Raw genomic sequence first — 20,758 nt, forward strand, 5'->3', positions numbered from 1 at the left:
TGTGGACTTCACCAGTTTCATCATTTCCCCTCCCCCCACCTTACCCCAGTTCTAAACTTCCAGCTCAGCACCATCCTCATGACCTGTCACCTCCCTTTCCACCTCTCCGCTCCACCAACCCCTCTGACCTATCACCTCCATTCACCTATTGGTACTCTTTGTACCTTCTCCCCAGCCCCACCACAAACCCCGCCCCCCCCTCAATTTATCTCTCCAACCTGGAGGTTCCCTGCCTCCATTCCTGATGAAGCGCTTATGCCGGAAACGTCGATTCTCCTGCTCCTCGGATGCAGCCTGACTTGCTGTGCTTTTCCAGCACCACTCTAATCTAGATTTATCATAAACTTGCTGCAATTGTTCAGCACAGGATACTTACCCATGTGCTGCCCTAGTGCCCATCTCATAGCTGTAAGCAAACTGAAACACTACTGATTCTGCTTTTACACAACACTTGTGTACATTCCCTGAAGTAACTCCACCAATCAATTCATGCAACTTCTGCATCTGTTTACATATGTGCACATACAGCTCTGTTCAGATTCCAGCTCCAAGGTGCATTATAGCTCCTCCAATGCGATCTGTTATTGCACACACATTGCCTTTTTCTCTGTGTGTTACTGTCGGTCAGATAACATCCCACCCTCAGATAGATAGTGAATTATAAGCTCAACAGTTTGGAACCACTCGTCCTTTCAACAAATAAACAGAAGCAGTTTGTAAATTATCAGCAATATATTTATTTACAGCATTAGACAAGTATACACACCTCATACAGAATACTTAAAAACATCATTTTAATTATATCCCTCTGCCCGGTTTTGTAATGTGTAATGTGGTATGCCTGTACCCGGATTCAATGCAACAATGGTGGAGCAATGGAAAATGAACCCAGAGACAAGGAGCCCAGCCTGTCCTCTCACCACAGGTCACAGCTTATCGTTTCTGCAGCGCACACCGGTCGTGCTTTCTGATGATATCAATCAGACTCTTCCCAGTCACCACATCTTGCTGTGCTCGCTGCTTGTTTCTCAGTTGTTCTCTACGCTGTTGCTCATTTAAATAGGGCGAGTTAAGGAGCTGTGGAGGCAGCAGTGTACCTGTTGGCTTCACCCGTCTCACCAATTCCAAGAAATGCTTGCTGCTGCTATTATTCACAAAGGTGATTGCTGTTCCCTGGTGACCCAACCGTCCTGCTCTCCCCACCTGGAAAAAATAAGCATGTTTGAGAAAACCATTCATTTACGATGTGCACCTGTCGCTATGGGCTGAATGGAAACAAGATAAAAGCATGTCTAATGTCCAAGCTGCTGTTTCATTTAAAGATTTATCCCCATTCGGCCGTGACTCATTTGCTGGAACTCTGACCCCCTTGTCTTAAAGTTGTGGGTTTAAGTCCCACTCCAGAAAGATGAGCACAAAAATCTACACTGACACTTATAGCAATACCGGGTGAATGCTATTCGAGATGATTTCAGAGGAAATATTAAATCTGTCTGCTCTTTTAATGGATGTAAAAGGTCCACTGACAATATGTTGAAGAGGAGGTGGGGAGTTCTCCCCAGTGTCCTGGGAAATTTTCATCCTTCAATCAACATCACAAAAACAGATTATCTGCTCATTACCACAGTGCAGTTTGAGAGATCTTGCATGGACAAACTGGCTATCATGTTTCCGAGATAACACAGTGATTGTTAATGATCTCAGCAGAAACCAATCTTTTTTTTTAAAAAGAACAATCTGATAATTCAGGTATTTACTAAAAGAATGAAACTACAAGGTTCACAGTTTAAATCAAAATATTTTTCCTAAATGAAACAAGAACATTATTATTAACTACAGAATTACCTTAAAGATATTTAAAATACAATGAAGCAGTCACTTATTCTCTAAACTGAATGTAAAACTTCCTTCTTCACCCATTTGACTGACTCAAACTCTAATCAGATGCTCATCAAAAACAGGAAGATCAATGACTACTGTTCGAGATTTGTACAAGGATCTTCCCCTTATTTTCAGCACTGTTGTCTCTTCAAGACTCCAACCTCACCGTCTCCTTACACAATTGTAAACCCGCTGTTCAACACGTTACCTTGTATGACAATACTATGACTTTAACAAGTGTATTTTGTCCTGAATGAGTTTTTTTTTTAAATAAAGAGAGTTTGAGACAGAGGCTGTGAGCGGTGTGTTCCAGTCCAATAAATGGCTCCAGAGGCTTTGGGATTTTTTTTAAGAAGTTGGAACAATGGAAGCAGCTGGAATGGGTGGAGCCAGGTTGCCACAGAAGCAGAGGTTTAGATTAGTTTTCAGTAGATATTGAAGTTTTGACCCTGGTTGTGGAAGCTGCTATATCTTTCTCTACAGCTAAAAGCTTGGGTTTCCGTCTCACATGTGATTCTGGCAGCAGAAAATCTGTTTTACTGCCTTTGCCAAGGGAATGTTTATGGAAGGTTACTATATTTAACTACTAAACAGCAACTGTTCCAATCTACTATTCTGTGAAGTTTTCCAATAGAGTCGTTCATCCAATTCTTCTTTCTTTTGTTTGTATTTTAACTGCGGGGCAAGAATAAAGAATGTTTTGCTAAAAGCCGAATAGCGTGACCAATTGAATTACGTCGGGAATGCAGCACCTTACACTTTCCTTTAAATACAGGTTGTTCTGTTACAACTCATCTTTCATTAATGCAAATTCGGTGTAATGCCATTGACAAATTGGGGACACTTTATAAAGTGCGAACTTTTAAAACATGTGTTGGCTGTAACACGATTACATTACCAACACTTTAAGCACCGTTTCTAAAGCACGATTTATCTATAACATGAGGGTGCATAAGAATGCAACCATCGCATTACAGAAGAACTACCTGTATGACAAAAGTTAGTCTCTAGGCCATCTCCTTGATATATCTACAGGGTGTTTATCGTCTGATCCATTACACAATTTAGAAATGTCTGGTTTCTAGTATTCTTTAACTCTTGCATCTAATACTCTCTTTCTTCTCAGCTTGGCTAACCATAGAAATTAAACTTTTTTATTCAGCACATCAGAGTTTTACCTGAATTCTGCATCCTGCATTGTAACAGCTGTGCATTTCACAGTCTGGGACAGTAGGAGGAGGTATGGAAAGGAGATGAAGAATTCACACAGTAAATTTCTCTACCTGATGCACATATTCATCCATGGTAGGCGGCATGTCAAAGTTCACAACCAGTCTGACATTGACGAGGTCCAGTCCTCTGCCGAGGACTCCTGTGCTAACAACAACCTCATAGTCATCTTGAAGCAGACCCTGTAAAACATCACAGCAGCAGACTTTTGGATAACCTGGGATAGGAAAATCAACCCCACCCACATGCACCTCCCTCCCCATAATTTTCACAACCAGCATGAGACTGGTAATGACCAACTGGATCTTGCTAATCCTTGAACAGCGAAGAAATACTAAGGTTTGCTATCAGCCAAGTACAAAAATGGTATGTACCAAGACTATGATTCCAGCAGAGCAAAGCTGGTCAGTTTGATCAGAGACTTGGTTGAATTGCTGCAGCTTTTTTGTTTCTTCATCAGGTGACCAAATGTTACAATTTATATCCTGCTGATACTGAACACTCCCATCACCAACAATATCAGGTCCCATTATCTGGGGCACTGGAGGTTGAGAGTACAGACCTTACTGAATTGCAAACTTGAATTTAGTGAATCTGGTTATTTTTTTTCCTGGTCTCACCTTAAAAGAATGACAGTGAAAGTTGCTGGCTTGGTGTACCTTCAGAGTTTGAATGGATACAACCATGGTAGTAGATGGTATTATGAATCAAACACAGAGTAGATCAAAATCACACAGAATCTGCCACCTCGAACTGTTCTAGCTTACATGTATTTAGTGGGTTCTTAATATCTTCTCCTAGATCATCTTTCGGAGTGCTTCAGGGGGACCTTTCCCATCTGGACATGGATTCAGAAGCACTAGCAACATTCAAAGCGGTGGTAGCAGTGGCAGTGCTTTTCCCTTAGAGTCAGAGGTCAAGTAACAATTCAAACTTCTGGAAGGCAATACAGAAAGGCTTTGGGAATCTGAAGGACAAAATGATTTGGAGTCCAAGTTCAGGATTCTCGACATTCAGTTGGCAGTTAGGAAGGCAAATGTAATTAGATTAGATTCCCTACAGTGTGGAAACAGGCCCTTCGGCCCAACCAGTCCACACCAACTCTCCGAAGAGTAACCCACCCAGCCCCATTTCCCTCTGACTAATGCACCTAATTTAGCGTGGCCAATTCACCTAACCCGCACATCTTTGTACTGTAGGAGGAAACCCACGCAGATATGGGGAGAATGTGCATACTCCATACAGACAGTCGCCCGAGGCTGGAATTGAACCTGGGACCATGGTGCTGTGAAGCAGCAGTGCTAACCATTGAGCCATTGTGCTGCCCCTGTTGACATTTGTTTCAAGAGGGCTAGAAAACACAATCAGAGATTTACTGTTGAGGCTGTATCCAGCTCTGGTCAGACTGTATTTGGAATGTCATGAGCCATTTTGGGCCCCATATCGAAGGAAGGATTTGGAGGGGATCATATGAGGAGCGGTTGAGGACTCTGGCTCTGTACTCGCTGGAATTTTAGAAGGATTGGGGGGCGGGGGGGGATGTGACTGAAACTTTCAGAATACTGAGAGGCCTAGATAAAAGATGTTTCCACTAGGAGACACTAGCACCCAGGGACACAGCCTCAGGGATGACCCTTTAAAACTGAGATGAAGAGGGATTTATTCAGCAAGAGGGTGGTGACTCTGTGGAACTTAATGCTGCAGAATGCTGCAGAAGCTAAGTCATTGAGTTTATTTAAGCCAGAGCTAGATAGGTTCCTGATTAGTATGGGGATCAAGGGTTAGAGAGAGAAAAGGCGGGGAAAGGGGTTGAGAAACATATCAGCCATGATCAAATGGCAGAGCAGACTTGATGGGCTGAATGGTCTAAATCTGCTCCTACTTAACTATATTAAGTAGGTTGATACTCTGTGCACTACTGAAAGAGTGCTACCAGGTCAAAGGCCCTGATAGGCTTCATTAATGAATTTAAAACAGCCTATGACGCTAAATGCATAGAAGAGCAGAACTTCTCTCCTTGGGGTTCTGGCCAATACATAACCCTCAACCAACATCTCTTATGTGATCATTTATCCTATTGCTGCCTGATGGATCTTGAGCATTTAATTCCTAAGCTTTCTGTATTACAAAGTACAGCTCAAAAATATTTCAGTGACAGTAAAGTACTTTGGGACAATGTGTTTGTAACTGCGTAACAGAAACGTGAATCTTTCTTTCCAGTACCTCACCCAAGTGGCAGTTCTCCAAAATCGTCTATTTCAACATATGTAACAGTGTCTGGCTTTGCTCCATTTCAGTTTATCTGCAGCCTAATTCCTCATCCATGCCTTTGTTAATTCTAGATCTGATGATTCCAATGCACTCCTGACTGTCCCCTCACATTCTGTCCTCCATAAAACCCTAATCTCTGAATGTGTTGACCTAACTGGTTCCCAGTTAAGCAAACTTTAATTTCAAAATTCTTGCCATTCACTCCTACAATAAGATATCTGTACTGCTTTAAACCTGGCCTTTTGAATATTCCCAATTTTAATTCCATACCATTAAAGATTGTGCTTTCAGCCGCCAACGCCCTAAAACTCTGGAATTCCCTCCCTAGACCTCTCCACTGACCTTTCACCTTCAACATGTTCCTTAAAACCTGTCTCTGTGAGAAAGCCTATGGTCGTCTGCCCTATCATTTGATGCTGCTTAGTGGCAAATTTGAGTCATAGTCAGAGTCTACAAAAGAACTAAAAATGAATTTAAAAAAAAAAACATATACTACTGAAATGTAATAATTGTAAGAAATCCACAAGTAAATCTAGAAATAAACTTGAATCTCAGGAGCAGCTGCAAGATCCACGTTGCTCTCAGTCCGCCATTTTAGAATTATAAATTTGCTTTATAATATTCCTATCAAATGTCTTTGGATGTTTTAATTATGTTAACGTCACTATATAAACACGAGCTGTGAACTTAAACAATAGATGACATGTCTACTGTGTCGTTCAGATGAACAGCATTCAGGAGAATGATCTTTTCTGAACACAGGGTTTGAGATGATACAGAGCACGGGTGGTTGTTAAGAAGTTTGAGCTGCAAAGCTCGGTAAGATAGGAGGCAAATCCACATATTCACTCTAAAGACTATTTTTCTGTATTTTTGATCATGGATTGAAATGGGGTTAAAAATTAAGGATTGTTGAAGGATTACTGCACTTTTTAAAAGCAAGTAACCTGCCACTCATTGTAAGTATTGTTTATACAGCTGTTTGTTCAAGCAGTAGCAGATGCCTAGTTTGCAGATGAGCTGAATCAAGGAATGCAGACGAATAGAGTTATGGCCGGCAACAAGCAGCTGCTTGGTCTATGGACTAGTGACCAGTTATCGATGGCAAAGGCCTTGTGCCTGACAACAACTCAGTGATTGGCTCCCAGGTAGTTGATCAGCCTGGGGGCATGGTCAAGATAGAAGCAATCAGATTTCTGCAAAGGCAGGAGCTGTCTCTTCTCTTTGCAGTAAAAGTCATCTCAAGCCTGAAGATAACCAATTTATTTTTCCCTTTCCAGTAAGCTGTGATTTTTAATTGACATGTCAAAAATCTTTATAACTATGAACCAGTAATAGGTCTCCTGCAAACAGATCTAAGTATCTTGAGAAGGAAGATTACGCAGCAGCATTCCAGTCAGCACAGGAATCATCTCAGCAAACCGTATGGACACGAACCACTGAACTGCCTTCCCAATCTTTCCATCCATTGATATTACGGTTTTCTTTTCCCACTGACTGTATGTGCATATTTGTAGGGGAAGAATTTAAAAGGTGGTTAGAGTTATAACTAGTAGAGATGTAAGTTGACAGTTCATACATTTTTAATCTGTAGTTAGAATCTAGTTATTGGTAATAAGTAGTCATTCTTGTTACATGGGTGAAACCTGGTCCATGCTGTCAACATGAATCTGAAAGACAGCCAAATTGGGGAATTCTGTGTACTTTCCAAAAATCTTTAACTTTCGTAAAGATTCCAGGTATAGAGGATTTGATTTTCAGCATGCTATCTCAGTGAGGTGTATCATCACACATTGGTTTCCATCAGCCCTTTACCTGCAGAATCTGATTCCGTTCACACTGGACCTTGTCTGAGTGAATGGCCACTGTTTTCAGGCCTGTGACTGTCTGCACAGCATTTGACAGGAGATCAGCTCCCAGTCTGCAGTCCACAAACACCAGCACAGGGGGTTGGAAGAGCTTGCCATCCTAGATCAGAGGGACAAACCAAAAATGGATTAGAAAGTGTTTGTACAAAAGAAAGGTTGAGAAAGTAAAAATGGTTATTAAACTGAAATCAAAAAATACTGGATGCTGCCTGACCCACTGTGATTTCCAGCATTTTTTTGTTTTCAGTTCAGATTCCAGCATCTGGAGTAATCTCCTCCTAAAATGGTCATTGGCTCCTTTCGCTCTACCTCCCCAGTTGTGAAGATACAACTTCCTGTGGTTCAAATGGACTTTCAGTCCATTACTCAAATGATACACTTTCAGGTCAACAAGGCAGCTATTTAACTGCGAATGCATCTCAGTAGCACCTAATCATGTCCTCACCCTTAATTTTCTACTACATTCACATGCCTTTGAATCAGTGCCAGAGTGAGAATAGCTGTGTCTGAAGCTCCACATCTGCCACTCCGACCCTTCAAATCCTGAACACTAATGTTAGTTCTGCACCGATTGGGATCAAACACAGAACCTGTTCGCAGTGGTTCAGTTCCACTCTTGTCTATCGATACACAAAACAGCCTGTACACCCCACTGTGTCGCCAATCTCTGGATTATAACGACAGGCAAGTTCCACTCTCCCTTGTCCCTGTCCCACTATTGGGGTGATACAGAGATTCTACTTTACAATTGTACAGAAATATTCAATTCGACTTGCGTTCAAAATCTCAAACAGCTTCTTCTTCTTGGACGGTTCCTCTACCCACAGGATAATTTGACGGACATTAGAACAAGGCTGGTTCATCTCTCCAACTGTGATCCTGACTGGGTCCTGCAGGAACTGGCCGGCCAGCTGCTCGATACCTGCTGGGATGGTAGCAGAGACCAAAATCGTTTGATGCTCAGAGGGCATTTTCTCCAGAATGTCCAACACCTGCTGCTGGAATCCCATCTTCAACATGGTGTCAACCTTAGTGAAAAATAACATCTTTTAGTTTACCATCAGCAACGTTGCACAGTGCACACTTGTTATTGTTGTTCAGAATATGGGTAAGGCCAGCAATATTGCTTCAAAACACTTGAGGTGAGCAACCTTATTAAACTGTTGAGATCTGTGTCGTGAAGGCACTCTCAGTGTAGGTACAGAGCTCCAGAATTTTAACCCAAATGACATGAAGGAACAGTAATAAATATTTCCAAGACAGGACGGTGTGAGACTTGGAGGGGAAACTGGAAACAGTCAGCTCTGTTCCTGTGCTGACTGTATTTGTCTCTTTCTATGGGGCAGAGGTTGCAGGTGTGGGAGCTACTTATAAAACAGCCTCAATGATAAGCTTGAATCAACAGACAGAACATAAAGCCCACCTGCAAGTTAATTGAAAAATGATTTCCTGTTTTGAACATAGTTAGTCCTGCTATCTTTACTGTCCTGCAGCATTGGTGTCAACCACCTCACCCCAAAGATCACACATCACATCCGAACCTTTAGTGAAGCAGGGCAGGTGATTTAAATGACTTCACAGTGTACTTCAAAGCCAAGGCCAACAGTAGTTGAGAATTTAAGAACAAGGAAACCTGTAAATGTAGAATTAAATATAAAACATTTGGCCTTTATCACAGCGGGCTTTGAGCACAGAAGTGAAGATACTTTGCTTGAATTGAATAGAATAGACTGGACACGGGGTATCCTGTGCAGTTGGGAAGGATATATTTGTCAGAGAGAGGTTGGCCAGACCAGTCCCTGGGAAGGCAAGACTATGAGGAAAGATTGAAAACATCGGGTTTATATTTCCTATAGAGTTTAGGAGAATGAGGGGTGAAATACTGTTGAAACTTCTAAAATAAACAGGGGTAAATGCAGAAAAGATGTTTCCACTGGTTGGTGGGGGAAGTATTCAGAATATGAAGCAAGCCACTCAGGACTAAGATGAGGAAGAATTTCTTCCCTCAAAAGGTAGAGTGTCTTCAGAAATCTCTCTCTCCCTCCCTCCCTCCCTCCCTCTCTCTCTCTCTGAGGGCTGTGGAAGCATAACTGACTGTGTTGAAGACAGAAATTGATAGATTTCTGAATACAAATTACACCAAGGAATATGGGAAAGGCATGGAAAAATTACATCGGGGTAGATAATGATAATCTAGAATGGTGGAGCAGGCTGGAGGGGCTGAATAGCCTACTCCTCTTCCTATGAATAAAAGGATTGGAAAAATGTCTACAAAGAATGGAGGGGCTGTAGAATTGACTTCTAGAAGTGGTTGAGGTAGAATCCGTCAATGTTGAAGATTAGATGGGTGACTGAAGGGAAATGGTTTGAAGGAATAAGAAGATACATTAGTTATTGCATGAACACAAACATGGAGTGGTCCTGTTGAATGGTCTGTTTCCATATTGCAACTTCTAAATGTTTGAAGTTCCCTCTACACTACCCATCAAATACTTACAGGGCAAGTAAGCATGGGATATATTCAACATAATACTTCATTTAACTGGACCACGTCTGCAGAGAGCTCACGCTGCACAAGGATAACTCCTCCTGTTATCACAGAACAGCCTCTCCTGGGATTATCACCAAAACTGTATGGTCACAGCCATGGGAAATGGAACAGATATTGGTCAAACTCATTCAAAATTCAAGGCGGAGAGCACTTCTTTCAATCAGGGATGGCTTGAGCTTTGGCTGCAGGTGTTGAATTCAGATGCGATTTTAAAAAGGATGCTTCAACATCAACATTTACCTCATCCACCACCACAACCTGCACTCCACACAGGCTGACAGCTTCTTGCTTTAGAATTTCCAGCAGCCGCCCCGGGGTTGCTATAATGACCTGTGGATAGAACCAAAAAGTCTAATTTAAAATTAAAGACCAAATGATATTCTGCAGGAAGTACATTGAGAGAAGAGGCAGTCCAGGGTGGTGGATGAAAGAATCTCTACTAACGGAGTGACTGGTGACATGGAAGTGCTTTGGGCCAAGTAGTGTGTCAGTTCTCCTCTCAATTGTTCAATTTCCCCTGGTCTTCTACCCCCAAAGCATCAGATTGTGTCATTGGCTTTTAAAATTTTCAATATACTAAATCCAAACTGGATTGGAGTTTGCTATTTGTTTTGGGGAATATTTAAACTGATTGGCCTAATTCAAATTTGTTTCTGTTTCCAGGCAACTAACTACCCTAACTATCCCAGTAGCTGGTGCACATAGAGTCTGTGTATTGAGTTTAGTCAAGATGGATAGTTTTGTTGGAGATTAACTTGTGATTAAGTTGGCAAGTCCAATGGGTGGGGAGATAGGTAAGAGATTGGTGATGTTGGCAAAGGTATGAGAGCTGGGGACAGAAGAGTAGAAAGGAAAGGAGAGTGCAGAGGTGGTGACAGGGTAGGCGGAAATGGTGTCCACTCCAGGACAATGTGGTATACAGCCCTGGGAAAGAAAAATTACAGTGATATTAATTTGTTTTGCCATTTTCTTTCAACATTTCTCTTTACCAGATATAAAAATATTGAAAATGCGGATTCAAGATTGTTTAGCTCACAGTCAGGTATCATCCCTTTGAGTAATGAGAGTATTTTTTGCTTTCCAATTGGAGTTGGAAGGCAATGCACAAGGGTGGGTATGTTGGCTGTTCATTGGAAGTAGATCCTATGATGAAACCTCCAGGAATATATTTCATCACAGTTGGCAACTCTACACTCAACTATTGGCATTCCTGATGAAGGACTTCTGCCCAAAACATCGACTCTCATGCTCCTCGGATGCTGCCTAACCTGCTGTGCTTTTCCAGCGCCACACATTTTGTCTCTGTTACCATCTCTTATCATGTATGTTTGAGAATCCTACTGTTAGTGAATGTTTCACTGTCACACTCATGGTCATGCAGGTTGGGAGTTTCCATCAATTGAAAATCCATCTGCAAGTTCAAAAGGGTGATCTTACATCGAGCATAGATTTGGTTGAGCGATACAGGAGCAGTAGTGCCACCTGACACTGGTAATGGTAATAAGTACTGTACACGTACTTATAGCAAGCTAAGTACTGTATATGCCTGTAGCACATTTGCCCTGAGTTAGGATGTCATGCGATTGAAGTCCCAGTCCGCAAATTTAGAACAAAACTTAGACCAAGATATTCCCAGTGCCATGGGCAGTGTTTATGCCTTAATTGGTATCTCTGAAAATACATTATCTGGTTCTAATCTCAATGTTGTTGGTGAGAGATTACAATGTATAAATTAGCTGTCAAGTTTCCTACATCACATTTATAGCTACATTCCAAAGTACTTCATTGGCTGTGAAGGATCCATACAAATCTTTCCTATACATGCCGTGTGGTTAAATTTAACATCCAAATGTTCCACCCAAGTAACAATAGTCACAAACACTAAGTACATACCAGATGTTAGACATTTAATACCTTAGGTGGTAGGCATATTTTAAAACTTACATTTGCAAATGTTTATTGATTTACACAAACTAATCTTAGATTAGATTCCCTACAGTGTGGAAACAGGCCCTTTGGCCCAACCAGTCCACACCGACCCTCCGAAGAGTAACCCACCTTGACCCATATCTGTCTGATTAATGCACCTAACACTATGGGCAATTTAGCATGGCCAGTTCACCTGACCTGCACATCTTTGGACTGTGGGAGGAAACCGGAGCACCCGGAGGAAACCCACGAGGACACGGGGAGAATGTGCAAACTCCACACAGAGAAGTAGCCAGAGGCTGGAATCGAACCTGGGTCCCTGGTGCTGTGAGGCAGCAGTGCTAACCACTGAGCCACCGCGACGCCCTATCTTATTTGAATTGGTACATTAATGATTTTTTTTCACTGGATTAATAATCCAGAGAACGGGACATCAGTAATTCCAGTTTGAGAATGTCACAGCATCATACAATTCAGAAGGTGATATCAGCCCTGTGACAACTCTTTGTAGAAGCTATCCTGTCTACTGTTCTTTCCCCATAGCCTTCCACATTTTCCCCTTTAGAGTATTTATTCAATTCCCTCTTGAAAGCCACCATCAAACCTGTTTTGTATTGCATTCCAGATCATAATCTCTAGTTATTTTGCCATTACCTTAAGGGTTTCTCCCTGGATCCTGGCCATATCACTGGAAATATTTTCCCTTTATTCACTCTATCAAAACCATTCAGGATACTGAACACCTCTCTTCAAATCTTCTACTTAACTTCTCCACTGTAAGAACAAGCCCCAATCTGATGAAAAGTCACAGATCTGCAACTTTCGCTCCATTTTTCTCTCCACTGATGTTGCCTGACAGTTGCGGAGTATATCTGTTTTCATCCCAACACAGATAAAATGCCATTTTTGCTACATTAAAAGGTATTATCAGAAGCAATTTGATACAGCTACGCAAGATACTTGGACAGGTGGTCCAAAAGCTTGGTGAAAGAGATAGATTTTAAGGAGTATCTTAAAGGAGGAGATTTAGCAATTGTCATGTTGTAACCAGATTTCTGGGTTAGCGGAAGAAGGAACTGGTGCAGAGATAACAAGAGGAACACAACAGTATCCCATGTTTTGAATTCTGGAGGACCTATGTTTCATTTTCTGTACTGAGTAGAACAACAACACGGAAATAACTCAGAAACAATGACTGTTCTCACATGGACAGAGGAACTAACTCACCACTATTAACAGATAACACAGGAGAGATCACAGGCACCATTACATGGATCCTCCTATAGGGCACAAGTAGCAATGTTAAAGTGAGACTCTGAGGACTGGCTGCTCTTGGTAATGCTGGAAAACTGTGCCCTTCAAATAGCAGCCCATTCATGTGAAAGCAACACAAACCAATAAAGAATACATTATGATTTAATTGGTAACTAGGCCAGGTGGGACTCAGCCACACAGACCAGCAGGTCCTGGTTGGATTGCTGGTTTGTGCAGTTACCAGATCTCAGACAGGGCTGCAGTTAGCCTTAACACCATCAGGTAAGGAATTGGAAAACAAACAAACAACAAAAAACAAAATTAACTAGCAGTCCTCATCCGTGACACCCTATTTTGTCCATTTGTGGAAAAATGTCATTGGCAAAGCCAACATTTCATGGGAACGGGGTGACTGTGCAAAAGTTGAACAGAAGATAGGATTAAGTTCAGATGCGAAGCCATACAGTTGAATACACTGCTAACAACTATTGCCCAAGTTCATTAAAAGGATTGGCCATGAAGGCAACCAAAATCTGTGTAACTTCATCCTATTCAGAGTTAGTCTCTTAAGGAGAGAAGCAGCAACAAGTAGGGAAAAATAACAGAGAAATTACAAGACTGAGCAAATAAAACTCTGTCTGAATAGACTGTTGATTGCCTGAATGCTTTGTTTGAGGCGGTGCAGCTGTGGGGGTAAAGGCATTCCCCCGACCAGCAGTGCAGTTCTCATGTTGGGCAAACCCATCATCAGCTCCCTGGCCTGCCCTTCGATCTGAATGGCAAGTTCACGTGTCGGAGTCAGGATCAGTCCAGTCGGCTGCTGGGCTGAAGTCTTCTTGTTCTGAAAGACAGGAAAACAAAAGATGCTACCATTCAAATTCTGAGACAGACAGTTCCGCTTTATTCCACATCTGCAACGTTGAACTGAGAAAGTAATCAGTTTCTGAATTTTGTGTTCCCATTCTTTTTTTTAAATTATTCAGTTTATGGAATGCGACTGCTGGAGACACCAAAAAATGTTCTCATTTTGGGCTTTCAATGTCATCAAAACACTCCGAGATCAACACAAAGTGATACAGAGCCAAACACCCAAGGTTAGATGCTACAGGGTTAGAAATTAAATTACGAAGAAATTATAACACAGACAGGCTATTTATACCACTCTATGTTGGTGTTTATCATCTACATGAACAATAAGCCAAAAATCACATGCCCTATTCCTTCAAATACAAGCACAGCCTCTGCTTCAAAAGCATCCTCACAACTGGAAAATACACATACTATTATATGTAATTTTATGCAACTTTCCTTTTATTCTAACAGTCCACTTCTACCACTCTGTGTAATCCACTAATTACCAGGAATTACTTCTTTCTTAAACCCAGCTTTTTCTTATCCATTGTCTCCTAAGAATATTCTAAGCAATGTTTATTCCCATTTCTGCCCAGTTTGTAGTCTAGTCTATTGCTATGCAAATAAATCTACTTGTGCGTCGTAGTCACGATACCGGACTAGCAATCCACAACCCCAGCTGGGTTCAAAACCCACCACCTAAAAGTTCAATAACGTTCGAAAAAAAAATGATTGTACCAAAACCCATTTAGTTCACTAATGTCCATTATGGGGCGGCACAGTGGCTCAGTGGTTAGCACCTCTACCTCACAGCACCACGGTCCCAGGTTCGATTCCAGCCTCAGGCGACTGTCTGTGTGAAGTTTGCACATTCTCCCCGTGTCTGTGTGGGTTTCCTCCGGGTACTCCAATCTTTCCTCCCACAGTCCAAAGATGTGCAGGTCAGGTGAATTGGCCATGCTAAATTGCCCATAGTATTAGGTGCATCAGTCAGAGGGAAATGGGTCTGGGTGGGTTACTCTTCTGAGGGTCGGTGTGGACTGGAAGGGCCTGTTTCCACACTGTAGGGAATCTAATCTAATGAAAGGAAATCTGCCATCCTTACCTGGTCTAGCCTACATGTTACTTTAGACCCACAATCATTTTTTTTAAAACTCATTTCTGCGATGGAGGAACACTGGTTAAGCTGGCATTTATTATCCATCCCTAATCGAGAGTTCACTGTCAAACACATTGCTGTGGGTCTGCAATCACAGGTAAGAACAGTAGTTTCCTTCTCGAAAAGTGTGCAGTTCTGGTAGTCTGGGAAGGATATCATTAAACTGGAAATTTAAGAAATCTCCAGAATGGATTAACCAGGACGTTGCTGGGAGGATTTGAGATATAAAAATAGATTAGAAAGGCTGGGACTTTTTTCATTGTAGCGTAGCAGGTGGAGGGGTGATGTATTGATGTTTATAAAACCAGGAGTTGCATAGATAGTGTGAATGGCAAGGGTGTTTTCCCTTGGCTGGAGAAGTTTACAACTGGGGAGCATATTATTAAGGTGAGGAAAAAGACTTAAAAAAGAACATATGGAGACTTTTTTTTAAAAAACACAGAGTGGTTTGTGTGTGGAATGAATTGCCAAAGAAAATAGTGAATGCAGGTACAGTTACAGAGTTTAAAAGACATTTAGATAAAGACATGAATAGGAAAGGCGAGACTAATTTAGTTTGACAACATGGTCAGCAAGTACTGGTTGGACCAAAGGGTCTGTTTCCATGCTGTTTATGAGACTAGGGAAACAGATTATTTTTTTCTGAAAATTGTCGAAGATTTCATGCTCCCCCTTCGACTCTTAATTCCAGATTTTTATTGAATTCAAATTCCACTGTCTGCCACAGGGGGGATTTGAACCCCACTCCCCAGAACATTACTTGAATTAATAGTCCAGCAATAATACCACTAAGCCACTGCCTGCCCATGTTGACTCTTAAGTGTCCTCTGGGCAATAAAAGCTGGCACAGCCAGCAATGTCCATATTCCATGAACGAATTTTTAAAATTACAACAACAACTGCCCTTCAGAAATACTTCACTGTGCCAAAAGTGCTTTTGTCTCTAATGTACATCTGTCAGTCCAGACAAGACAAAACTTCACAATCTCACACTTTGTTAGTCACAGAGCAATGATTATAAACAGAACCAGTCCTTGACCCAATGTTTGAAATTCCCAATCAGTTCCAACTGCTCTCTGAGTCAGCAGATACGATTACCTAAATTGGCAACTCAACTGTACCCTTAAGTCAGTGGCCAGATTGCAGATAAAGCTCTATTTCTGATGAAGGGATTTTACCGCTCGTCGGATGCTGCCTGAACTGCTGTGCTTTTCCAGTACCACTCTAATCTAGAATCTGGCTTCCAGCATCTGCAGTCCTTGCTTTTTACCCAGATTGCAGATAAAACAGTACACCTAGGTTACAGATTCTATTGGGTAGTAGCAAGTTCCACATCCTACCAGATTCTGCATAAGTTTTCTCCTGAATTATTGATTGAATTTATGAATGATCATCATACATTTATGGTCCTCCTAGTTTTGGACTGCTAAACAATGAAAGGATATTTTAAATAGTCATGCAAATTTTTACTTCTGGTACCATCCTGGCAAATATTTTATCATACCTTCCCCAGCATCCAAACATTTGTTTTATAAAGTGGAGACCACAGTGTGCCCAAAGTTGTGTGTGGTCAAACCAGCATTCTGTGCAAATTTTACCTCACTCGGATTCATAGAATCATGTAAACAGCACAGCAAGAAGCGATTTAGTCGATTGTGCATGATGGGTTCTTTGAAAGAGCTAATCCCAAAACGTGCAAAAAGTTTCCTTTGTGAATATTCCCTTTTGAAAGCCACTATTGATTCCGCCTCCATTGTTGTTTCAGGTCAATGTTCCAGATTGCAATAACTTGCTCTGTACTTAAAAAACATAAGTCAGAATTTGGACACAGGGACAATGTGCAAGATTCTTTAGCATTTCGTTAATGCAAATTGGAGATCCTCTGTATTTGCAATGTACAACTACCTCCTCCAGCCCACCCTCCCTCTCCTCATCGCTCTCCCTCTGCCCCTCCAGCCTTCTCCGTCGCCCCTCACCTCTCGCATTGCTGCCATGATAACTGGAAGCAGAAAAGCCGCAGTTTTTCCTGAGCCAGTGTCCGCTGCTGCCAGGACATCTTTCCCCACCAAGCCTTGTGGCAGCATCTCCATCTGTACCGGGGTAGGGCTCAGGTAGCCCAGCCTCGCCAGGTTCCCGTTCAGGGTCTCGGGGAAGCCGCAATGCTCAAATTCCACAATGGGCCGGACAGCCGGGCCCGACACGGCAATGCCAAGTTGGTGCTGCAGGGCCTCCACCTGTTCGGCCCTCAGGCTGGAGATAAATGGGTGCTCCACGTAGTTGCCAGGCTGCTCCTCCGGCTGCAGGCTGGGCTGTGCCTCAGCAACGGGTGCTGGAGCCCCCAATCCCAAACGCTGCAGATTCTGGGCTTTACACTCCAGGCTGCACACATCGCTGTCAGTCTCATTGCAGATATATTCACCGTACCGGCCACACACTGAGCAGACCGGTTCTCCTGGCTCTGGCCAGCGCTGGACTTTGCTCAGCTGCTTCACTGGCTCCTCCTCCTCCTCCTCCTCCTCTGGACCGGCAGTGGACTCAGGATCTTCCCTGACCCCCTGGGACTGCTCAGTGTCCCCCGAATCATCGCAAAGGACTTTACTTTTCTTGGCAGCTTGGCCTTCGCCTTCTTCCACTCTTTTCACCTTCAGCGACCGGGGGACAAACATGGCCTGTTAGCCTTTGGAGAAACTGAGAGTCTTCACTGGATGGTCAACACATTCTGCAGCTGTGAAACGTTCAACAGGCTCCTTAATAAACCCAGAAAACCACAAAGGCTGCAACTGTAAAGAGAGAGAGAAACACAAGAGTTACTGTTTCAACTGAATGACCTTGCATCATCAATCCCCTGTCATTATCTCACATTGCCAGTTTGTTCAAATTTTCCTATTGACTTTGGGTGTAGAAAAGTAACTTACAAGTTCCAAACTAAAGGAAGAGGATGTTGCCCAAAATATCACTTTGGGTTGGAACAAACCCCAGGCGTGCAGCCCATTGGGTTCTCTCTCTGCTTTGTTCAGCAATTGCTCTGTTCCTTCGAGACAGAGAGATGGAAAGTTGTGTTCCTGGAGTATTAGCTGGGGCCTCTGGATTACTGGTCCTGTAACATCACCATAACGCTACTGTCTCTGACATTGATTAAAGAGGGGATGTAATAAGGTCTAAGTTAGATTTAAAATGTATCTATCTAAACAACCACAGCAGGGCAAATGATAACCCATGTGATGAGTACCCACGGACAATGGGCTGAATAAAAGGTCAGAATCTGAGGAATTCGAAAAAGATTGGGACGAAAAGAAAGGAGACACACTGGAAGTATTGGGCAAGAAGAATATTAAAATCCTGGAGGAAGGGTGGGAGGAAAGAGAGAGATAGAGCGAGAGGGATCACAAGACAGAGAGAGTGCGCGAGACAGAGAGAGCGCGCGAGACAGAGAGAGAGGGAGGGAGGGTCCTAGAGGGATCCAGGACAAAATTTCTCTGGTAAATTTAGAAAAAAATACCATGACACCAACAGGTATATACTACTGGCATTGTTGATGATGAGCTGGCTCAGGACTGATGGATTCTCTTTAATCTATATCTTTCTAATTCTTTTTTTCTTAAACTATTCAAAATGGTGCTGGACCATGGCGACGGTGGAAAAGCTTTTCACCGTATTTTTACTGTGCTTCTCTGTAAAATACCCGTGACAATAAAATCATTCATTCATTCACACAGAGCACCAACTGTTGGAAATATATACTGGGTTAGGAAGTAATAAAGGACAAAGAGGGGAAAAAGTTTCTGAAGAATGTTTGGAAGAATTTTCATAGAAACATAAGAGGGAGGAACAGAAGTAGGCCATTCGATCCTGAGCATACTCCACCATTCAATATGATCATGGCTGATCATTGAGCTCAATATCCTGATTCCACTCTTCCCCATATCCCTTGTTCCCTCTGCCACAAATTATATCCACCTCCTTGAAAACACGTTTTGACATCAACGACTTTCCCGTGGCAGTGAATTCCATAGGCTCATCACTTTATTGGTGACTAAACTTCTTGTCAACTCAATATAGATGGGGGTTTCAACAGAAGTGAAATTTTAAAAGTCAAAAATGAGAGAGTGTCGAAGTGCAGGGTTGTGATTGGATGAGTGATAACCGGAGTGTGACAGGAACAAAAATTTACACAAAGCAATGCAGAAATTGAGAAAAGTGCAGAAATTGGAAGCAAGGTAGGTGATAAGTGGTGAAAAGTCGTGGCCTAAGGCTCTTTATGTGAATGCATGCAGTGTTTGTAACAGGATAGATGAACCTTCCAGCTCAGCGAGCAAACCTATCTCATCCAGGATAGATGAGTTGATGGCACAAATAGAAACAAACGTGACTTGATAGCTGAGTTGCCGAGGCCAATATTCAACACTATTTGACATTCCCGAATAGACAAAATGTAAAAGGAAGTGGGGTGGCTTTGTTAATAAAGGATGGTGTAAATGTGGTGGTGAGCAATGATATGGGTGCAATAAATTGTGATGTGGAATCAGTTGGGGTGGAAATAAGGGAACAGTCATGGGTGGAAGTAATCTACAAGCCCCCAAAGAGTTGTCTCACTGTAGGACAAGATAAATTTGGAAATACTGGAGGTGTGTAAGATGGCCATTACAATTTTAACGGCTGATTTTAATCGTGACTGAACAAATCGGATGGGGAAGGGGGACACAGAAGACAACTTTGTAGTGTACAGCAGAGATTGTATCTCAGAAGAATATATCACAGAATCTCCCTAGGAACAGGCTATTTTAGATCATGGAGAGCAATGCAGGCCTCAAACCAGTGTCCTCAACTGAGACAGGGGCAATTAGAGTTATGAAAAGTTAACTAAAGTGGGCTGAGAAAATAGACTAAAAGGGAAAGTCAGTGGATGAGGCAGGGAAGGCATTGAAGCACATATTTCATGACATTAAGCAAACACTTATTCCAGTCAAAAAGGAGGTCTTGAGAAGAATGAACCATTTGTGTCTAACAAAGGCAGTCATAGAACATTTCCAATATAAAAAATAAGGCAAACAAAGCAACAAAATCTAATGGTAGGCAAATGACTAAAAGCCTAAAAAACAGGGCCAGAAGTTGATTGTGAAAGTTAGGAACAAGTTAGGAACCAGCTAGGAACAAAGAAAACCAAACAGAAACAGCTCCTATGATATAGGAATAAAAAAGATAAGTGTGAGACCCTTGGAGGATGTGATTTGGACACTAATTACATATAAATGGCAGTTAACTTATCCCAATATTTCGCATTAAATTTCATGCAGAATGCTATAAACATCCCAAAGATAACACATAAGCAAAGTGCTAATGGGTAAATGATCTCATAATGGGAGACAAATTGCCAGGAGTTGATGATCACCTTTCAAAGGGTTTTAAAGGAGGTGGCTGCAGATATAGTTGTGACATTGGTTGAAATATTCCAGAACTCTCAGTATTCCAGCAGCGTGGGTTGGTACCTGGGATTTTGATGTTGTGGCTATTACGGAGACATGGGTAGAACAGGGACAGGATTGGCTGTTGCAGGTTCCAGGGTTTAAATGTTTTAGTAGGGTCAGAGGTGGGGGTAAAAGAGGGGGAGGTGTGGCATTGCTTATCAAAGATAGTATTACAGCGGTGGAAAGGACGATGGATGAAGATTTGCCATCTGAGGTAGTTTGGGCTGAGGTGAGGAATAGGAAAGGTGAGCTCACCCTGTTAGAAGTTATTTACAGGCCTCCTAATAGTCCGAGAAAC

General features: G+C 42.2%; 1 protein-coding gene and 1 pseudogene across 1 annotated transcript in view; both read right to left on the minus strand.

Annotated features, from left to right (window-relative positions):
* The window catches only part of LOC122542029, a 4,126-nt pseudogene extending 3,722 nt beyond the window's left edge, over positions 1-404 (minus strand).
* Positions 405-717: 313 nt separating this feature from the next.
* Positions 718-20,758, minus strand: part of ddx59 (DEAD (Asp-Glu-Ala-Asp) box polypeptide 59) — a 30,457-nt gene continuing 10,416 nt past the window's right edge. The window contains exons 2-8 of the mRNA XM_043680002.1: positions 16,972-17,775; positions 13,643-13,825; positions 10,042-10,131; positions 8,027-8,278; positions 7,198-7,350; positions 3,165-3,293; positions 718-1,203 (exon numbers count right to left, since the gene is read on the minus strand). Coding sequence (XP_043535937.1) covers positions 934-1,203; positions 3,165-3,293; positions 7,198-7,350; positions 8,027-8,278; positions 10,042-10,131; positions 13,643-13,825; positions 16,972-17,661 — 1,767 coding nt within the window. The 5' untranslated portion in view covers positions 17,662-17,775 and the 3' untranslated portion in view covers positions 718-933. The remainder of the gene's footprint in view (positions 1,204-3,164; positions 3,294-7,197; positions 7,351-8,026; positions 8,279-10,041; positions 10,132-13,642; positions 13,826-16,971; positions 17,776-20,758) is intronic.

Source organism: Chiloscyllium plagiosum, chromosome 39 (assembly GCF_004010195.1).
Source record: "Chiloscyllium plagiosum isolate BGI_BamShark_2017 chromosome 39, ASM401019v2, whole genome shotgun sequence".
Classification (NCBI taxonomy): domain Eukaryota; kingdom Metazoa; phylum Chordata; class Chondrichthyes; order Orectolobiformes; family Hemiscylliidae; genus Chiloscyllium; species Chiloscyllium plagiosum.